The sequence below is a fragment of the Miscanthus floridulus genome, chromosome 1 (assembly GCF_019320115.1).
Source record: "Miscanthus floridulus cultivar M001 chromosome 1, ASM1932011v1, whole genome shotgun sequence".
Taxonomy (NCBI): domain Eukaryota; kingdom Viridiplantae; phylum Streptophyta; class Magnoliopsida; order Poales; family Poaceae; genus Miscanthus; species Miscanthus floridulus.
Window position 1 is genome coordinate 110,589,082 of NC_089580.1, and position 17,483 is coordinate 110,606,564.

The 17,483-nt window shown below is 40.9% G+C and overlaps 1 protein-coding gene across 1 annotated transcript; it reads left to right on the forward strand.

The window, feature by feature from the left end:
• Nucleotides 1–5,146: 5,146 nt before the first annotated feature.
• Nucleotides 5,147–10,029, forward strand: LOC136491072 (8-amino-7-oxononanoate synthase-like). The gene is made up of 9 exons (XM_066487287.1): nt 5,147–6,732; nt 7,034–7,275; nt 7,342–7,383; nt 7,520–7,607; nt 7,727–7,860; nt 8,053–8,141; nt 8,679–8,829; nt 8,954–9,022; nt 9,706–10,029. Exons 1-9 carry the CDS (start codon nt 6,559–6,561, stop codon nt 9,746–9,748), a joined length of 1,032 nt encoding a protein of 343 aa, XP_066343384.1. The 5' UTR covers nt 5,147–6,558; the 3' UTR covers nt 9,749–10,029.
• The last annotated feature ends 7,454 nt before the right edge of the window (nt 10,030–17,483 follow it).

Below are 17,483 nucleotides of genomic sequence, written 5' to 3' on the forward strand. Positions count from 1 at the left end.
TCAATTATGAACATGAGGTAAGGGGCATAGGGCAGATCCCTCCTCCCATCCTCCACTGCAAATCTCAACTCAGTCCACATGAATCTAGGGATATTGAACCTGTCCTCACCTGGAGCAAATCTAGCCAACACATTTCTCACATAGCCATTAATATATGAGACTGCTCCATCCTTTGGGTCGATGGTGTTCCTGATGAGGTTGTTGAGGATGTAATAGAAGCTGTGTAGACCACTCCTCTTGCCATCTGCAATTCTTTTATCTCTCCACATGTAACTGATGTCATGGATCTTAGCTCGAGGCTCATCATGAATGTAAATGTAACTTCTGTGCTTCTCCTCAAAGCCAAGAATCCGGCTGAAAGTGACAAAGTCGACTCGGTAGTGCCGACCATCAGTCATCCAGTGAATCTCATCAGAGGTCGGGTCATAGAAGTATGTGGCATGAAACTATGCAAGGACCTCCTCATTCCAGTTATACTGGAAACCCATGATGTCTGAAAGCTGGAACCTTTCACAAATCTTGATTACCTTGTCAAACTCAGGCTCCTCCTGCATCTCATCCCAATCAATGTACTGCATCTTGATGATCTTGGTTTTCTTGGATGCAAGAATGACAGTGGCATAAAAGTTAGAATGAAACTCATTCCAGAATCTGTAATCAATGTCCAAATCCTTGCGCACTGCATAGGGATTGATCCCTCTTGCCTCTTCCACCAGCTTCCAACTCTTGGAATAGTTGACAACTGCATGCTGGTAGGAGTCATCTGAAGGTCTCATGATGATCTCACTCTCAAAATCTCTCATATATCTGCCATCAAACTCTGAGAGATGCCGTGGGGTGTCGGAATGACATCAGTGGTATGACCTGTCATTTCCAGCCTCTCCTCATCTTTAATGTATTGCTCACGCCTCCCCCTGTTACCAAGTCCCCTTGGAGCTACACTATTGCCTGCTGTTGTTGACCTCCCTCGACCATGGCGAGGTGGATCTTTGTCTTTTTGCTTATTCATCTTCCTTTTTTCTCTTCGGTCATAATCTCCGTGCTTCATCTTCTCAAACGAGGAATGGAGAGGAGAGGAAAGAAACTGCTCGGGTCAAGGGCAGTAGCAGCCGTTAGTGACGTTGAGAGAGGGCTGTCAGCTGCCGCGGCAGTGCCAGAGATCGGCAACGCGTGGCCAAGCGACGGCGACGACGTGGGCACGAGAGGAGAGAGGCGCGGGCGTCGGCGTCGGGGGGAAGAGAGAGGGAAAAAAGTTACTGCGGACCTGAGGATAAGATGAAGAATAAATGGGCCCCGCAGTAAAACCGTTTGGGCCGAATTTCAATTGAGATTCAAAGTGCGGCACTACCGTATGCCTAGCCCGGCATTGCCGCAGAGCGGCATTGTCGCACGGCAGGCGCGACACTGCCGCACTCCCCAAAACAGTGGGAGTTAGCTATGATCTATATGACTCTCTCTGTATAAGATATGGATACATATCACCTATATACCATGACCAGAAACAAATAATCAATACAGGCTATGATCATGATACATAAGTTGCCTTTTATAAATCATTTTCATGTACAATATGAAATTTTTTAATTCTTTTGCCTAGATACTAGTTTATCAAATAGAGGCATGCTAAAATTCAAACCACGTTACGAGAATCAAGTATATTTAGCTCACTACGCAAAGCACAAAACTTTGACTCGTCGAGGGGCTTTGCGAAGATAACGTCTAGTTGCTTTTCGGTGCTCACATGGCGAATTTTGATATCTTCTTTGATTTCGTAGTCTCTCAAGAAATGATCTCGGATGTCTATGTGCTTGGGAGTGGCTTACGGGATTGTTTGCAAGCTTAATGGCACTCTCATTGTCACATAATAATGGGATTTTGGTGAAATGACATCCGAAATCACGAAGAGTTTGCCTCATCCAAAGTAGTTGGGCACAACATGCACCGGCCGCAACATCCTCGGCCTCGGCAGTGGAAAGGGCTACACAATTTTACTTTTTAGAACTTCAAGACATTAGGGATCGTTCAAGGAATTGACATGTCCCTGAAGTGTTTTTTCGATCTACTTTGCAACCGGCGTAATCGGAATCCGAAGTTGTACAGGAGGAGGGAGATGTGAGTTTAGAAGGTCAAGTAGTGCCTAAGAAGGATACCTTTCGGTATCTGGGATCGATGCTACAGAGGGATGGAGATATTGATGCGGACGTTAGCCATAGAATCAAAGCAGGGTGGATCTAAGTGATGATAAGCTTTCGGCATTCTCTGTGACAAGAGGGTACCACAAAAGCTAAAAGGCAAGTTATATAGAACGGTGATTAGACCGGCTATGTTGTATGGAGCAGAATGTTCGCCTACAAAGATTCTTGCAGAAATGCGTATATTGCGATGAATTTGCGGTCACACAAGAATGGACCGAGTTCGGAACGATGATATACGTGATCGCCTAGAGGTAGCACCAATTGAAGAAAAATTTGTCCAACATCAGTTGATGTGGTTTGACCATGTCTAAAGGAGACCTCCAGAGGCACCAGTGCATTATGGAGTCATAAGCCAAGCTAATAATACGAGGAGAGGTAGAGGAAGACCGAAATTGACAGGGGGGGGGGGGGGGGGGGCAATAAAAAGAGATTTGAAAGCTTGTGATATACCTAGAGATCTATGTTTGAATAGAAGTACTTGGAAAGCAGCTATTGAAGTGCCTGAACCGTAACTTGGGATTCTTGGTGGGTTTCAACTCTAGCCTACCCCAACTTGCTTGGGACTGAAAGAATATGTTGTTGTTGTTGTGACATTGTGGGCATAGATCACAGAGAAGAATAATTCTTGCTTTATCGGTTTGGGAGGATGAAGGGTTATTATGTATCATACATATTTTTCCATAGTCTCTCTAGAACCAGTTGTATGAATTATGATCATTGTGGTGTGTACTGTGTACATTTCCCAGATCCTACTTCAACTTGAATCCCTACCTATGTGGTAACAAGCTACAGAAATTTGTCAGTTACCAAGTATTCTCATGGCTTAACAGTTAGAGCATTAAACTCCAGGAGTTGATGAAACCCTTGTTGCTGGCCTGGGTTTGAATCTTGGTACCTTAAGGCTACTCTCAGGAGGAGGCTCACCTCGTAGTCTAGTTCTTTACAGAAAATTATCAGTTTCACACTCTGCATACTTCTTACTGGCTTACTGTAAACACATCTACACATATTAGAGATTATTAAATGCACCTCTTGTTTTCTAAAAAAACCCTACCTCTTTCCTTAACTTATAGTTTAGTAGTGAGCACACACCCAAGTGAAAGTAGATTCATGATGGGTTTTATCCTTATTTTGTATGTACTGCTTTTGGACCACTTTATAAGGCACAATTTGACACGACACGGACTCGAAGTTATACTTTGAGCATTCATTTATTTAATATTATTTATTTATGATTATAAACTTATGATTATTGGATAGTACATTTAATTACAAACCTAATTGTATAATGTTTGTATTATAATAGTTAAAAATTGTCGGTGAAATTATTGGTCAATGATTATAAAAGTCCATCACTTCTCTCCTAGTTTTGATTAGTCTAAAAATACCGATAGTATGGTGTAGAAAGTGGTCTTTCTGCTCTTTAGGTGGGTTATATTTGTGTCTCATTTTTTATGCCATGTATGAGCTGGTTTCAAGAATATGTTTTTAGTTTTTACTGATTTTTGTGATGATTAACTATTTGCTATCAAAAAAATTGCTGACAAATAGAGCTCTTGATTCTTTGGTGTACTCTCTACTATGTATGAACATTTTTTTTCCCATTTTTGGGCTAACTATATCTTTGGTGTTACTAATGAACATATTTTCAGGTTATGGTCTAATTTAATAATATATTTGGTAGTCATTTTAAGTGATGAAATGCTGACATGGGCTCCATAATCTTGATACCATAAAATCAGTCAATATATTTTTGCTTTGTGTGTATGTGAAGCTCTCATTTCTATATGTTGTAGAAATAAAGTATTAAGAGGCTCTTTATCATAAAATTTATAAAACAAGGACCCCCCCCCCCCCCCCAAATAAAATAAAATGCTCCAATAGACTCTCTAAACCACTTTCCATCTTTTCCGCTCTCCAAAACCACCTTTGTCGCTCTCCAATTTTGGAGAGATTACATGGTTCTCTAAATGCAATATATGGTAGTTTTCTTATGAATTTTTTCACAAAAGGAAAGTTAGAGCAACTCTAAAAGCCTCTATAAATTTCAATCTCTATATCTCTATTTAAAGTGCCATTCAATGAATATTCTCTTTGTATATCCTGTGTGCCTTCAATGTTTTTTCCAGTTTTGTTCTCTATACTCCAATAGGTTATCATAATTTTCTTTATGTGAAAAAATCATGAGAAAAACTACTGTATATTGCATTTAGAGTCATGTAGCCTCTCCAAAAGTGAAGAGCGAGAAGAGTGTTTTTTGAGAGCGGTAAAGATGGAGAGTGGTTTGAAGAGTCTTTCGGAACCATTTTTTTTTTTGGTTTGCTTTCTAAATTCTGTGACATCAAACTGAGAGGACTTGTGTTCAGCGAGAGTACACAGAAAATTGCTCCTAAAACATCGTCAACCATCAAACGACCGTCAACCTTCTGTCGCCTCCCTCTACCAGGAACTTTCCTTCTTAGTGTTTCTTCCTTGCACAATGGCTCCCATTTCTTTAAAAAACAAAAGAAAATGGTGAATTAGATCCGTTGGATGGTTTAATATTTTGTTTTTGAAAACAAGATCACGGTGAGTTAACCACAAACTCCAGCAGATGCTACCTAGAAAAAAAACTAAGAACTTATTGCGAGAATCTCTGCTATGAAATAGGATCATCTCTATGAATTGTTGAGTAGATCGAGGGATTCCTCCAGAGTTTAAAACGTCTCTAATGACACACCACGGGTACTGGGCGATGTTACACTGTATATGATCAGCACTTTTCTCCTGTCCACATAATTTACTATTCTTCTCACCTTGCTAATTCTCCCTCAGGAGTTGGTCAGCAGATTGAATTGACTCATGAATAAAAGACAGAAATTTTCTAATCTTCAGCGGTAGTGGTGAATTCCATGTCTAATATACTGTGTTTTCTGGAGCAACCTGGTTCTGATGATGCTGTTTATCTGGCAGGTTCGTCAGCTGCTTACCAAGTGATCTAAGACAAGGTTGAATTAGGAGAAAGGTTGTCTGCATACGGGTAAGCGTGTTCAAGAGGCCTTGGAGATCTTGTGAGCTGTTTCTTACTCGTGGTTTGGTAGTGTCGATAAGGCTTATGATAAAATACCAATGAATGTTATGTGGTGGGCGTTGGACAAACATAAAGTCCCAACGAAGTACGTCGGGCTCATTAAGGACATGTACAGCAATGTTGTGACTAGAGTTCGAACAAGTGATGGAGACACGGATGACTTCCCGATTAGGATAGGACTACATCAAGGGTCAGCTTTGAGCCCTTATTTGTTTGCTTTAGTGATGGATGAGGTCACAAGGGACATACAAGGGGACATCCCTTGGTGTATGCTTTTCGCGGACGATGTAGTGCTAGTTGATGAAAGCCGGACAGGAGTGAATCAGAAACTGGAGTTATGGCGGGAGACTTTGGAGTCCAAAGGTTTTAGACTTAGTAGAACTAAAACTGAGTATATGAGATGTGACTTCGGCACTACTACTCGGGAGGAGGAAGATGTTAGTTTGGAAGGTCAAGTAGTGCCTAGGAAGGATACCTTTCGATATTTAGGATCAATGCTACAGAGGGACGGGGATATTGATGAAGATGTTAGCCATAGAATCAAAGCAGGGTGGATGAAGTGGCGGCAAGCGTCTGGTGTCCTATGTGACAAAAGGGTACCACAGAAGCTAAAATGCAAGTTTTATAGGACGGCGATTAGACCTGCTATGTTGTATGGTGCAGAATATTGGCCTACGAAAAGACGACATATTCAACAGCTAAGTGTCGCGGAAATGCGTATGTTGCGTTGGATTTGCGGTCATACAAGAAGGGATCGAGTTCGGAACGATGATATACGTGAGAGATTAGGGGTAGCGCCAATTGAAGAAAAGCTTGTCCAACACCGGTTGAGATGGTTTGGACATGTGTAACGGAGACCTCCAGATGCACCGGTGCGTAGTGGAATCCTAAGTCAGGATAGTAACGTGAAGAGAGGCAGAGGAAGACCGAAGTTGACTTGGGTAGAGGCAATAAAAGGAGACTTGAAAGGATGGAATATACCCAAAGACTTAGCCTTAGATAGGAGTGCTTGGAAGACAGCTATTCACGTGCCTGAACCTTGATTGCTTCTGTTGGGTTTCAACTCTAGCCTACCCTAACTTGTTTGGGACTTAAAGGCTTTGTTGTTGTTGTTATTGTTGTTGTTGTTGTTGGACAAGGACAAAGTAAGTTAGTGTCTGTATTTGGTTCACGATGTTGCCATCTACAGTATATAATGTTAGGGGAGCGCCAACTGCATGTTGAGAGAAGCTCGTAAGGGGCTTGTAGCACCGACGCAGTTGAATTACAGTACATTCTCTAGTTTCGTCAGAAATGGACCAAACTGTTAGCTGCTCTGAACATGGAAAGTGGCTTCTGGGGGCGCTGGAAAACCAGGCGCAGTTTTGCCACGCTCTGAACATGGAAAGAGGCTCTTCCTTGATCTGTGGCTTTACTACTTACCACAAACTGGTGGAGGAATCACTGGAGGAACTGCAGAAAAAGGAGGTAACTAACAAATGTTATATTATTCTGTTTTATTTACAGCAGTGGTGGATCTAGGTAAGATTTTAGGAGGGGCCGAAGAAAAACGTACCAGCGACAAAGCTCCACTATGACCCTCCCACAAAATAAAAATATAATAGTTTGAAGTAGTCTTATATTAAAATATCGATGAACGATAAATTTTACAGTAGTATTAATATATTCAAAGTAATTGATAATCGTCTAAAAGCAGTTTCTTTAGCTTAACAATTAGAGCACCTCGATATGATGATTTTCATTGGTTCTATTCTATCTACTTGTACAGGATTGCCTTCTCTGTCCCACTGGATTTTCGGCAAACACGGCCTTGATGACTGCCCTGGGTAGCATCAGCTCTCTTTTGGCTTCTGCAGGGAGAAAACCTGCACCGGACGAGAGGATCGCAATTTTCTCAGACGCCCTCAACCATGCGTCAACAATTGATGGGATCCGCCTTGCGGAGAGACAGCAGGAAGCAGTAGCCTTTGTGTACAACCACTCTGACATGTCGCATCTTGACTTCCTGCTGTACGTTTCTTTTCTGTTTTATTTCGATACCTTGGTAGTCAGTCATAAATCATGACTCGTCATGAGAATCTGCATGCAGGTCCAGAGGAAAGTTGTCGTCACAGATAGGCAAGTCATCAGAACAAGTGTTCATATCTCCGTCAGAATTGAATTTGCACCAAGTGCTTGCTTGTATTTAGATATATACGCAACTGTCAGAGTACTTATTAACCCATTGATCTTTTCACATATATAAATTGTGCAGCATTTTCAGCATGGATGGAGATTTCACGCCGTTACCTGAACTTGTCAAATTACGCAAAAAATATGGATTTTTGTTGGTCGTCGATGATGTTAGTAACTTAATTAGCTAGTATTTTATCTCCTCTCATTTACATTTTAATTTCCAGATTTTCTAGCTAGTGGCCAATATAATAATGGTGGCAATGCAATTGCTCTTTAATTACTTAAGGCACATGGAACACTTGTTTGCGGTGAGAATGGTGGTGGTATACCGGAGCAGTTTGGATGTGAAAATGACATCGACATATGTCTTGGCTCCTTAAGCAAGGGAGTTGGTTGCCAGGGTGGTTTCATAGCATGCAGGTATATATATTATGAACAGAAACATAACGTATAATGCCATCCAAATTATCAGCTTTAATTTCACACATTTGCACCGCCGATTCTCATGCCTATAGTTTTGCCGAATGTATAGTGGACTACTTTAGCTTAAGTAACTAGGTTTGTTGGCGCTTCATTTCGAGATTTCTGACTAACTGTTTGCAATGTGAGCAGCACTAGCTGGAAGAGGTTTATTCTATCACGAGGTCGCTCCTTCGTATTTTCGACTGCTTTGCCAGTGCCTGTAGTTGCTTCTGTGCATGGTAACATCGCTGTCGGTCCTTCGAAAAATGAATATTGCTTGCTTCTGTCATTTTTTAAGCATGCTGGACTGCTGAGCTGAGCATTCACCATGTACTTTTAAAAGTTCCATTACATTTTCTAGTAGTAGGACGAAAAGATTAACTTATTACCACGGGCAAAAATGGTATTATTAGAATATAGAAAACAGAAACGGTAGATACAGAACTTTTCTAAATTCACGAAATTAAGAATATAAAAGGGTTGTAAAACCAGTAGAAAATGACAACGCTTATGTTTGGCTAAATTTAAAAACATCGAAAATATTATAATAATATAGAAAAAATGGATTTATCCTGTTCATTTTCACAATAATTTTTAAGGATGAGAATATCCTATTCCCTGCATTCTAAATTATACATAGTGTGTCTTATAATTTGGAAAGGGGGAGTAAAAGATAGGACATGCAAGTTGGTTCTGTACTCGATTGCTACGAAATATATAACAACACTGGGTTACATCATCGACCGTTTTTCCTGATTAGAATCTACTGGTTTCAGCTGCGATCAGTGTCTTGAAAAAGGAGAGATGGCGAAGATCAGTTATCTGGGAGCATGTGCAATATTTTGCTTCTTTGACCAAACTCAACATAGCCAGTCCCATCATTGTCATTTTAGTTGGAAGTGAAGAAGCAGCGGTCAAGGCTCACAGGTTCCCTCTCATCTCCCACCGACTTCTTCTTAATTAATTCCCTTTAACTTTCATGCTTCGAGTAGATCTTATCCTCAATGACTTTGCTTGTGTTTCCCGGCCTGTTTTTGAAACTTGGGTGCAGGCATCTTCTAAGATGTGGATTTCTTGTCCAGCCAATCCGGCCACCCGTAGTGCCACCCAACTCAAGCAGGTGGTTCCAAACTGTCTCTTCTTTTTGGGTGTCTTTGTCGTTTTGCATCTTTCTTTTCCTTGTCATGACGTTAATACAAAAGCCTAGCACTTGGTAGGCTTTACCAACAACAACAACAACAACAACAAAATCTTTAAGTCCCAAACAAGTTGGGGTAGGCTAGAGTTGAAACCCAACATAAACAATCAAGGTTCAGGCACGTAAATAGCTATCTTCCAAGCACTCCTATCTAAGACTAAGTCTTTGGATATATTCCATCCTTTCAAGTCTCCTTTTATTGCCTCTACCCAAGTCAACTTCGGTCTTCCTCTGCCTTTCTTCACGTTACTATCCTGACTTAGGATTCCACTACGCACCGGTGCATCTGGAGGTCTCCGTTGCACATGTCCAAACCATCTCAATCGGTGTTGGACAAGCTTTTCTTCAATTGGCGCTACCCCTAATCTCTCACGTATATCATCGTTCCGAACTCGATCCCTGTAGATGGTAGGCTTTACCAAAATAACAAATTTCTTGTATCACGAAAGGTTTTACTCCATGTAGATGGAACTTCTGCCATAAAAATTGGATGAAGAACACACACACTAGCACACTATATGTCTGTATCTTCTTGCATTGATACTATGCCAATAAGAAAAACAGAACGAGATTAATTGACTGTACAAGAAACTCCCCTCTGGCAGGTTGCGAATTACTCTTAGCGCTCACTACTTGGCTCCATATTGACTGTACATCAAAAGGCTCGCTGATGAGCTCACTACTTGGCTCCACATTAAACCTGATGAGCTGAGTAAAGCTTATTCAGCTTCAAGACTATAAATCAATGTACTCTTTGTTCCAAATTATAAGTCGTTTTAACTATTATGGCACATCGATTTTTCTATGTATCAAGATTCTATGTATAAAAAAAGTTAAAACGACTTATAATTTGGAACGGAGAGAGTAGGTGATATGGCTAGAAGCAATTTCGAATATCATGATTGTACCGGCCCAACATATGTTTTGTGTAATTTGAACTATGTGCACTCATTATTGTATAATTTCAATAACCTTGTTCAGAAAGTATGTAACTTGTTTTCATGCCTCTTTTTTCAAACAATATGCAACGCTATTCTAAATAATTCCTATTCTCATATCATTATTCGGGTCACTAATATATGGTTCAAACATATTGGACGACACATATGAAATTAGTTGTGCAAACATCAACTATCTCAGACCAAAACATCACTGCCAGTTCAAACCCCCCCATAGCTGCCGAAATTTGAACCGGTAGTACCAAAACGATAGTGATGTGCCGATCCTATCACTACAGACAAAAAACTGGTAGTGATAATAACCTTCACAGCCGGTTAGTAACACCAATCGGTAGTGTTGATTCGAGTAACATTGCCGGTTCACAACACTAACCGGTAGTGTTTAGTTGAGCAACACTGCCGGTTCAGTACCTAAGATGGCAGTGATATACCTGTGATCTCTGCCAGTTCATGACTGCAACCGATAGTCTGCCAACTCTGTACTTAAGCCGACAAACGACAGTAATATAATTTCCAATAAAACTAATTTATTTTATTATTTTGTGTGGTACGTTTTATTTCCTATTGTTACTAGACTCATACATCACATATCCATCAAGATTTATATTATAAATGTTACGGTGACAAAGACAATGTATATATTACAAAAGTCTAACATGGATTGACCATCCTCTAGTCCGATCCATCGGCGGGGTGCCTCAACATTGTATCTTTCTTATGCTCTTTGTCATGCCACACTTGGATGACTTTGCATTTGAAAACAACCGATGCACACGGGAAGCTATAGGAAAATACCAAACGACCTTTACGTACCCTCCTCTAGTCTTGCTACCCTCATTTGACGACTCTTGCTTGTACCGTGGAGCTTTACACAGTAGAATATGCAATCATTGGAACATGCATAAATTTTTTGAACCTCAAGACTGACTGACAGATCATTTTGGCAGTTATGTCTTTTCTTGCAACTCATTAGGGTCTAGGTGTTTCCTCGATACACATAACAAATCATCGAAGCCTTTATCGCTCAGTCCGTGCATAGATTTCAACTCTAATAGCATGATGTCGGTTTGCAATTTGCTCACTGACAACCCTAGTACAATGGTGTTTTTCCATCCTTTCTCGATATCTCTAACTTTTTCAACTATCTAGCACCAAGAAATCCGCCCTCTACATCACGTAGCAGCTAAGAAATGCAATCGTCGTGCTTGGTGTTGTCAACTAATGTATTCCTAAACACATTATCTTTGGGAGCCACCTGTTTCCTCGTTAGTAACAGCCTAGGGGCAACGTCAGACATGATCACACCATCAAAGGTTTCTTGTGGAACATTCTCACTAACCTTCCCATGCTCACTCCATATCGTGTAGTTTTTCATAAACCCCTTGATAATCAAGTGACATCGTATATGCTCCACGCTAACAAATTTCTTGAGATTATTGCAATCTCTGCCAGGGCAGAATACATGTTCTCCATCACCAGCATAAGCTTTGGCGGCCGTAATGAAGGTGCTGATTCCCATCAAGTACCGCAAGTCCACATATGCTAGACCGTACATCCATCCTCGATCCATCTATGCATAGAAAAAAATTTCTACTTCATGCCACATGAAAATGGGGAGAGTAATTATATGAAAATAAAAATTGGAGCCTTCATGAACAACAATTATAGCTCAAAACAATGGGTTAGTAGGTGTGACATGGTTGTGCTCATCAAAATTGGAATTGGTAGTGTAACACCCTAGTGTTCAGCATGCATTTGGCACTTGCATTTCATGAGCACAAGCATCATCCAAGCATTCATGAGCATGAGCATATGAAATTTCATCTCATTCTTTATATGTTATCACATGTGATGTTGATTATATACATGCATATGCTTGTGATAATGTGTGACCAATGCAAGAAATAGTGGTGAGGTCACAAAAACACCTTAGACACATCTAGGATGGAAAATGGAACAATGTTTGTATTCATGACTAGCCCAAATTTGCTTCTAAGTGTTGGTTTACTTTGAAATGCCTTTTACATGATGCTCGTTTGACCAAAGTTGAACTATAGCATAGAATGTTTGCATGGTAGTGTACCCTTAATAAAAGTTGTAGTCCATGACATGGGGAACAAACTTTATTTAAGGGTCATGAGCTAATTCAGCGCCTAGCATGGTCAAATAGAGCCCACAAGTAGCAATCAAATGCTGTTTAGGGACTTAGAAATTTTGCTAAGTCTAAAGCTGGTTTTTAGTTTTAAAGTAGCCTACTTTGGAGCATTGTAGTTTGAAAACTGTGGCGAATTAGAGGAAGCTTCCTAAAGCAAAGTTGGAGAGTACATGTAGCTCTACATTTCCTATTAAGGAGTTTTTCACCAACTCGAGCTCGTTTGGGAGTTACATGTGCTTGAGGTTTCTCCGTCAGTTAGCCATCGCCGGCCTGAAACAGAGCAGCAGCAGCGCAGCAGTGGCCGACCGGTGCCAGGCTGCGCGCACCGTGTGGCGGCCGCTCGCCGGCATCGGCCCGGCCAGTCGGGCCAGTAGGGGGAGAAAAGGGAGGTGAAGCCACTGCGCTCGCTTATTCTCACTCTCTCGCTCTACTCTCCCTCTCGCTAGCTCACCGAGTGGAGCCGTGCTCGCCATCGCCGCCGCACACCTCCACCACACTCGCGCGCCACCACCGCTACACCTCCATCCAATGCACCTCTCCCACAGCTCTGCCATGAGCCACTCCACCTTCCCGACCCACCATTGTCACTGTTCGAGCCCAGGTAATGCGACATTTCACGTTGTCGTCGCCGCGACCATCGTCGGAGTGCCATCGAGCTCCGAGCTCACCGTGGCTAGCCTTATATGCTACTCCTCCTACCTTTTTCTTCATTGGTTTGTCATCGCCTTAGGTCATAGATGCTCACATCGTCGTTTATTTAACCGCTACTACCGCCACCGTGCGGGAATGCGCCGCCGCACCGAGCGCGTCGGCCATGGCCGTGAGCTCAAGCTCACCACGACCGGCACCGACTAGGTCCCGTCGTCCCCCTCTAGCGTGTGTTTCCGCATCTCCATTAACCCTAGCACCATCATCGAAGATGGAGATCTGCCATCGACATCTGTCTCATCGGAACGGTGACATCACCGCCGTGTGCTGTGCGTCATCGTGCCGTCATGCACGCGGCCGGAGCACACCGCCTCTCCACCATGACCTAGACCTAACCCTAGAGCTCCGCTAGGACCTCCTAACGCTGTAGCCTCGCTTGCCTGGCCGTGTCATCGCCGGAGACGATGAGCCCACCGCAGAGCACCTCTGTCGTGCCGCCATTATCATCGGCGAGGTAGCTCCAGTGATCCATCGGGCCAACCTAGGGTACCGGTAGGTGCGCAAGAGTGTGGGGAACACGACGCCGGTGACCTCATCGTCGATGAGTAGTGGCCGGTCAACCGTTGTGCCCTGCTCCTATGTCGCTGACGTGTGGGGTTAGTTGACTGTGGCCCCCCGCTGTCAGTCGTAGTGGGTGCACTGGATCGGGTGCACCTAGCAGCTGAGCTCGATTTGAAATTCGATTTTCTTTATTTATTATTCTAGATTTTGTAGCAATCTTGCAAAAAATTATATCTAGAGCTAGGAGTATCCAAATGGGGTGATCCAAATTTTGCTGGATTCATCATGAAGTATACTATTTGATAAAAATATGAAACCTACTGTTTGGAATATTTTTCTAGGAGAATTAAATTAAGCTAGTATAGTGCTTTTAAATTTGTTTCTATCTTGTAAAATGCATATCTTGAGCTAGGGAAGTGCAAAAATTATGATTCCAATTTTGCTGGTCTTATGTGGACATGATCTATCTAGGAAAAATACTAAGCCTACAGTACACATATTTGAAATATGGTCTTCCTATTTAATCTTAAATAATTGCTAGTTTCTAGTGAAAATAAGTGGGGTAAAAATACATAATGTTTGATCATGTAAATTTTTACACAGTGTTCTTATGCTAGGATGAAAGTAAGAAAAATATGAAATCTATTGTTTGACACTTTTCACTAGGCTAAACTATTTTTTGCTACAATAAGCCTATGCAACTTATCATTTTTGTAGAGGTTGCTATACTTATCCAAATGGCATGAATTTTATACAATAAGCTATTGGGGACATGTGGAGGCTACTGTAATGTTCTCAAAAATTTATTGAGGACTAGAAATATTTATCCTTTAAATCATCTTATTATATAAGGAAATTAATAAATGCATGTAAATAAGTTATTGGGGCTTAACCATGATGTTTTCTAGGGTGCTTGTGATGCATATGATGTGTTGCTATTAGTAGTTGTGCTTGGAATTAATTAGTTATAGGCAGTGAGTTAATTATTGCTTTATAATTCAATTAAATGACTGCATGAGTAGTTTCTGTTGTGTTGATAAATTCATGATGATAGTGACCATTCCTATGAAACTTGTTAATAACAAAGTTATAGATAACTTACCCATATTGCTTGTCCTAAAATTTCATGGTCATAGGACTAATGGTTTAAGAGTTATAGCTGTTAGAAGTCTGCTATAGATTTGCTTATCCTCTGGATAGATATGAAAGATTGAATTGTTTGACTAGATAGCTACAGAATCACCTTAAGATGATTATAAGAAAGTTGTAGACAATTTCATAATCTTTCTAGAAAGTCCAAGATCATATTGTTTGGATGTGTATAACTCCAGTTATGGTCAAAACAAGTGGCTGTTGTTTTGCAATCTAGAAATTGCTTAAATGGAAATTTGTTTAATTACTAGAGAGGAGATATGCACCTACTTAGTAAAAGAAAATTCATCTTGTTATCACTTTAATACATTATTGTTAAGGACACTTATGAGTATGCTTTTTATCATATCATATCATCCATGTCATTATCTATGCATCCATGATATCTTATTTTATGCTCATACATATAGGATCGCCCGAAGGAGTAACCCTACTAGAATTCAAAGAAGAGGCGGAGGAGAATCAGGAGACACCATAGCCAGCAACTCCCAAAGACGAGGAGTCAGCTACTGAGGAACTTTTGGAGTGCCCTAACCACTGACCCACTTTTTTTTTCCTGAAAGGCAAGCCCCGGAGCATTTTAAGCCTCCTATGTTTTATAAAATATCACTTGAGTCCTTTATGTTTGATGCATTAGGTTGTAAGAATTGAATTGAAAACACTTGATGCATAGAACTACCTTGTCCAGATATATATACCTTTAACCCTGTATAGGTCCAGGATCTAATATATGCTTAGCAATGCTTAGACCGGTAGAAGTCGAGTGATTTCCTACCACCTGCGAGATATAGGTGGATACCGCAGCACGGTTGGCTATGCTATCATGGAATAGAACCATGGGGTAATATAACTGGAGGCCAGACGGAGTCTATGTGTAGGTTGATTCATGTGATTCCATCGGTGCCGATTAAGGATCGCATCGTTGGAGGCCCTCTTATCATTTTGAACGCATGCCTCTCACTTAGCTGGCCAGATAACTCATTCCGACCGCGAAGCCGAGTAGCTCAACTCAGGCTTGGCCTTGTTCTGTTAAAGTGCGCACACTCGAGGTAGTAAAGATGTGCGGGGAGCCGATGTGAGGCCAAGGGCAGGTTAGAGTCCTGATCGACCTGGCATCCGGTAGTGTCCCTGAGGGTGCGGCGCTGATCGAACCCTCAAAATATGTACCTGGTTGTACCAAAAGTGACCTAAGTCTACCGTGGCTGGTAGACTTGGGTTTGTGTTAGGAATACTGCCCAGCTGGTTGCAATTGATTTGAACCGCCGTCTCTCCCGGATAGTGAGAAACTTGACGGAGCTTCTTCATCGTAGTAATTGGATTATAGAATATGATGGTTCTAATGAATATGAAATTCTTACACCGGCTATGGTTACTATTATTGTGCTGTCACTAATGATATACCACATATTTGGCATATGTTAGTTGCTAATCTAGAGATGAATAGCTATAATTAACTTGGTGACCGAATTAATAAATGTATAGTTGAGTTAGTGGCTTTTTATGCAAAATATTGTCAAGCTAGCTCCACTTATAAAGCCTTGTATGATCCTTGGAGTCACCTTATTTTTGGTTTATGACGGGTAAGTCTAGCTGAGTACCTTCTTGTACTCAGGGATTATTTCCCACTTGTTGCAGATAACACAGTGTATCATGGATATTGTAAGAATTGCTTCTGTCCCGCTGTGAACGAGGAGTAGGCCCCGAGCAAGGCGCTTCTACTTATATATCTAATCTATGATGCTTTTGTGGGTTGTGATCACAAACTGGCTTGTATTAAACAATGGTGTGAGATGCTGGTTTTAAAACTACTTTGCTTCCGCTACTACCTGATTTGGAACTTGAGTTGTAATAACTTTAATCATACTCTAATGTATGGCAATGTATTTGTGAACTCTATGCAACATGTGGCATAACATATATGTTGAATCATGTACGATCTTGGTTATATGTTGGCGATTAATCGAGACCATTTGGGGTACTCGACGGACTACCGGGTTTATATGGACTCAATTATGATAGTGCGACTGCTTCGTAGGCTGCCATTGTACTTGTGCTCTTGTAAATTAGACGGTTCTGTTACAGGTAGCCCCTTTTGAAGAACTTCTACACTTCATGCCACATAAAAATAGGAAGACAGACTAATTATAGGGTAATAATAATTAGAGCCTTAATCATGAACAACAATTGTAGCTCAAAACAATGGGTTGCTAAGTGTCACATGGATGTGCTCTTCAAAAATGAAATTGGTTGCCCCCCTCTTGAAGAACAACTTCATATATGCCACCTAAAAATAGAGAGACTAATTACAAAAAATAAAAATTGGAGACTTAATCATGAAGAACAATTGTAGCTCAAAACGTAGGTGTCACATGGATGTGCTCATCAAAACTGAAATGAGTAGCCCTATTGAAAAAACTCTACTCTACTCCATACAAAAACTAGAGCATCACAAACTAACAATCATCTCAAAACCTTCATGTAATTTGCTAGGAACTAAAATGGGTTCATAGACAACCTTTTTGAGGGTCACTATATATGAAGCCTGCCATGTATTGAATGGCTTACCACTACAACAAACCTTTTAATCCATGACAGATTCTCGACATCATTAACAGTCCACAACCTATGACGGTCATATATTTTTCATCATGGATCTGCACTAGTGGATACTTGTCACACCCCCAAAATTTCCATTTTGGGTTGTGAATAGAAAACACTAAATAAAGTAAATGATTTTATGATTTTTTCTAAAATTTTCTAAGACTTAGTTAGATTGTTGACAATTTAAAATAGTGAAAAACGTGATTTTCTAAAAAAATCATAATTATGTTAATATGCTTGTTGCATTCATGGTGTTGCATTTAATTTAATTATGTGAAAAATGAATTTATAAAATTCGAATTAGGGG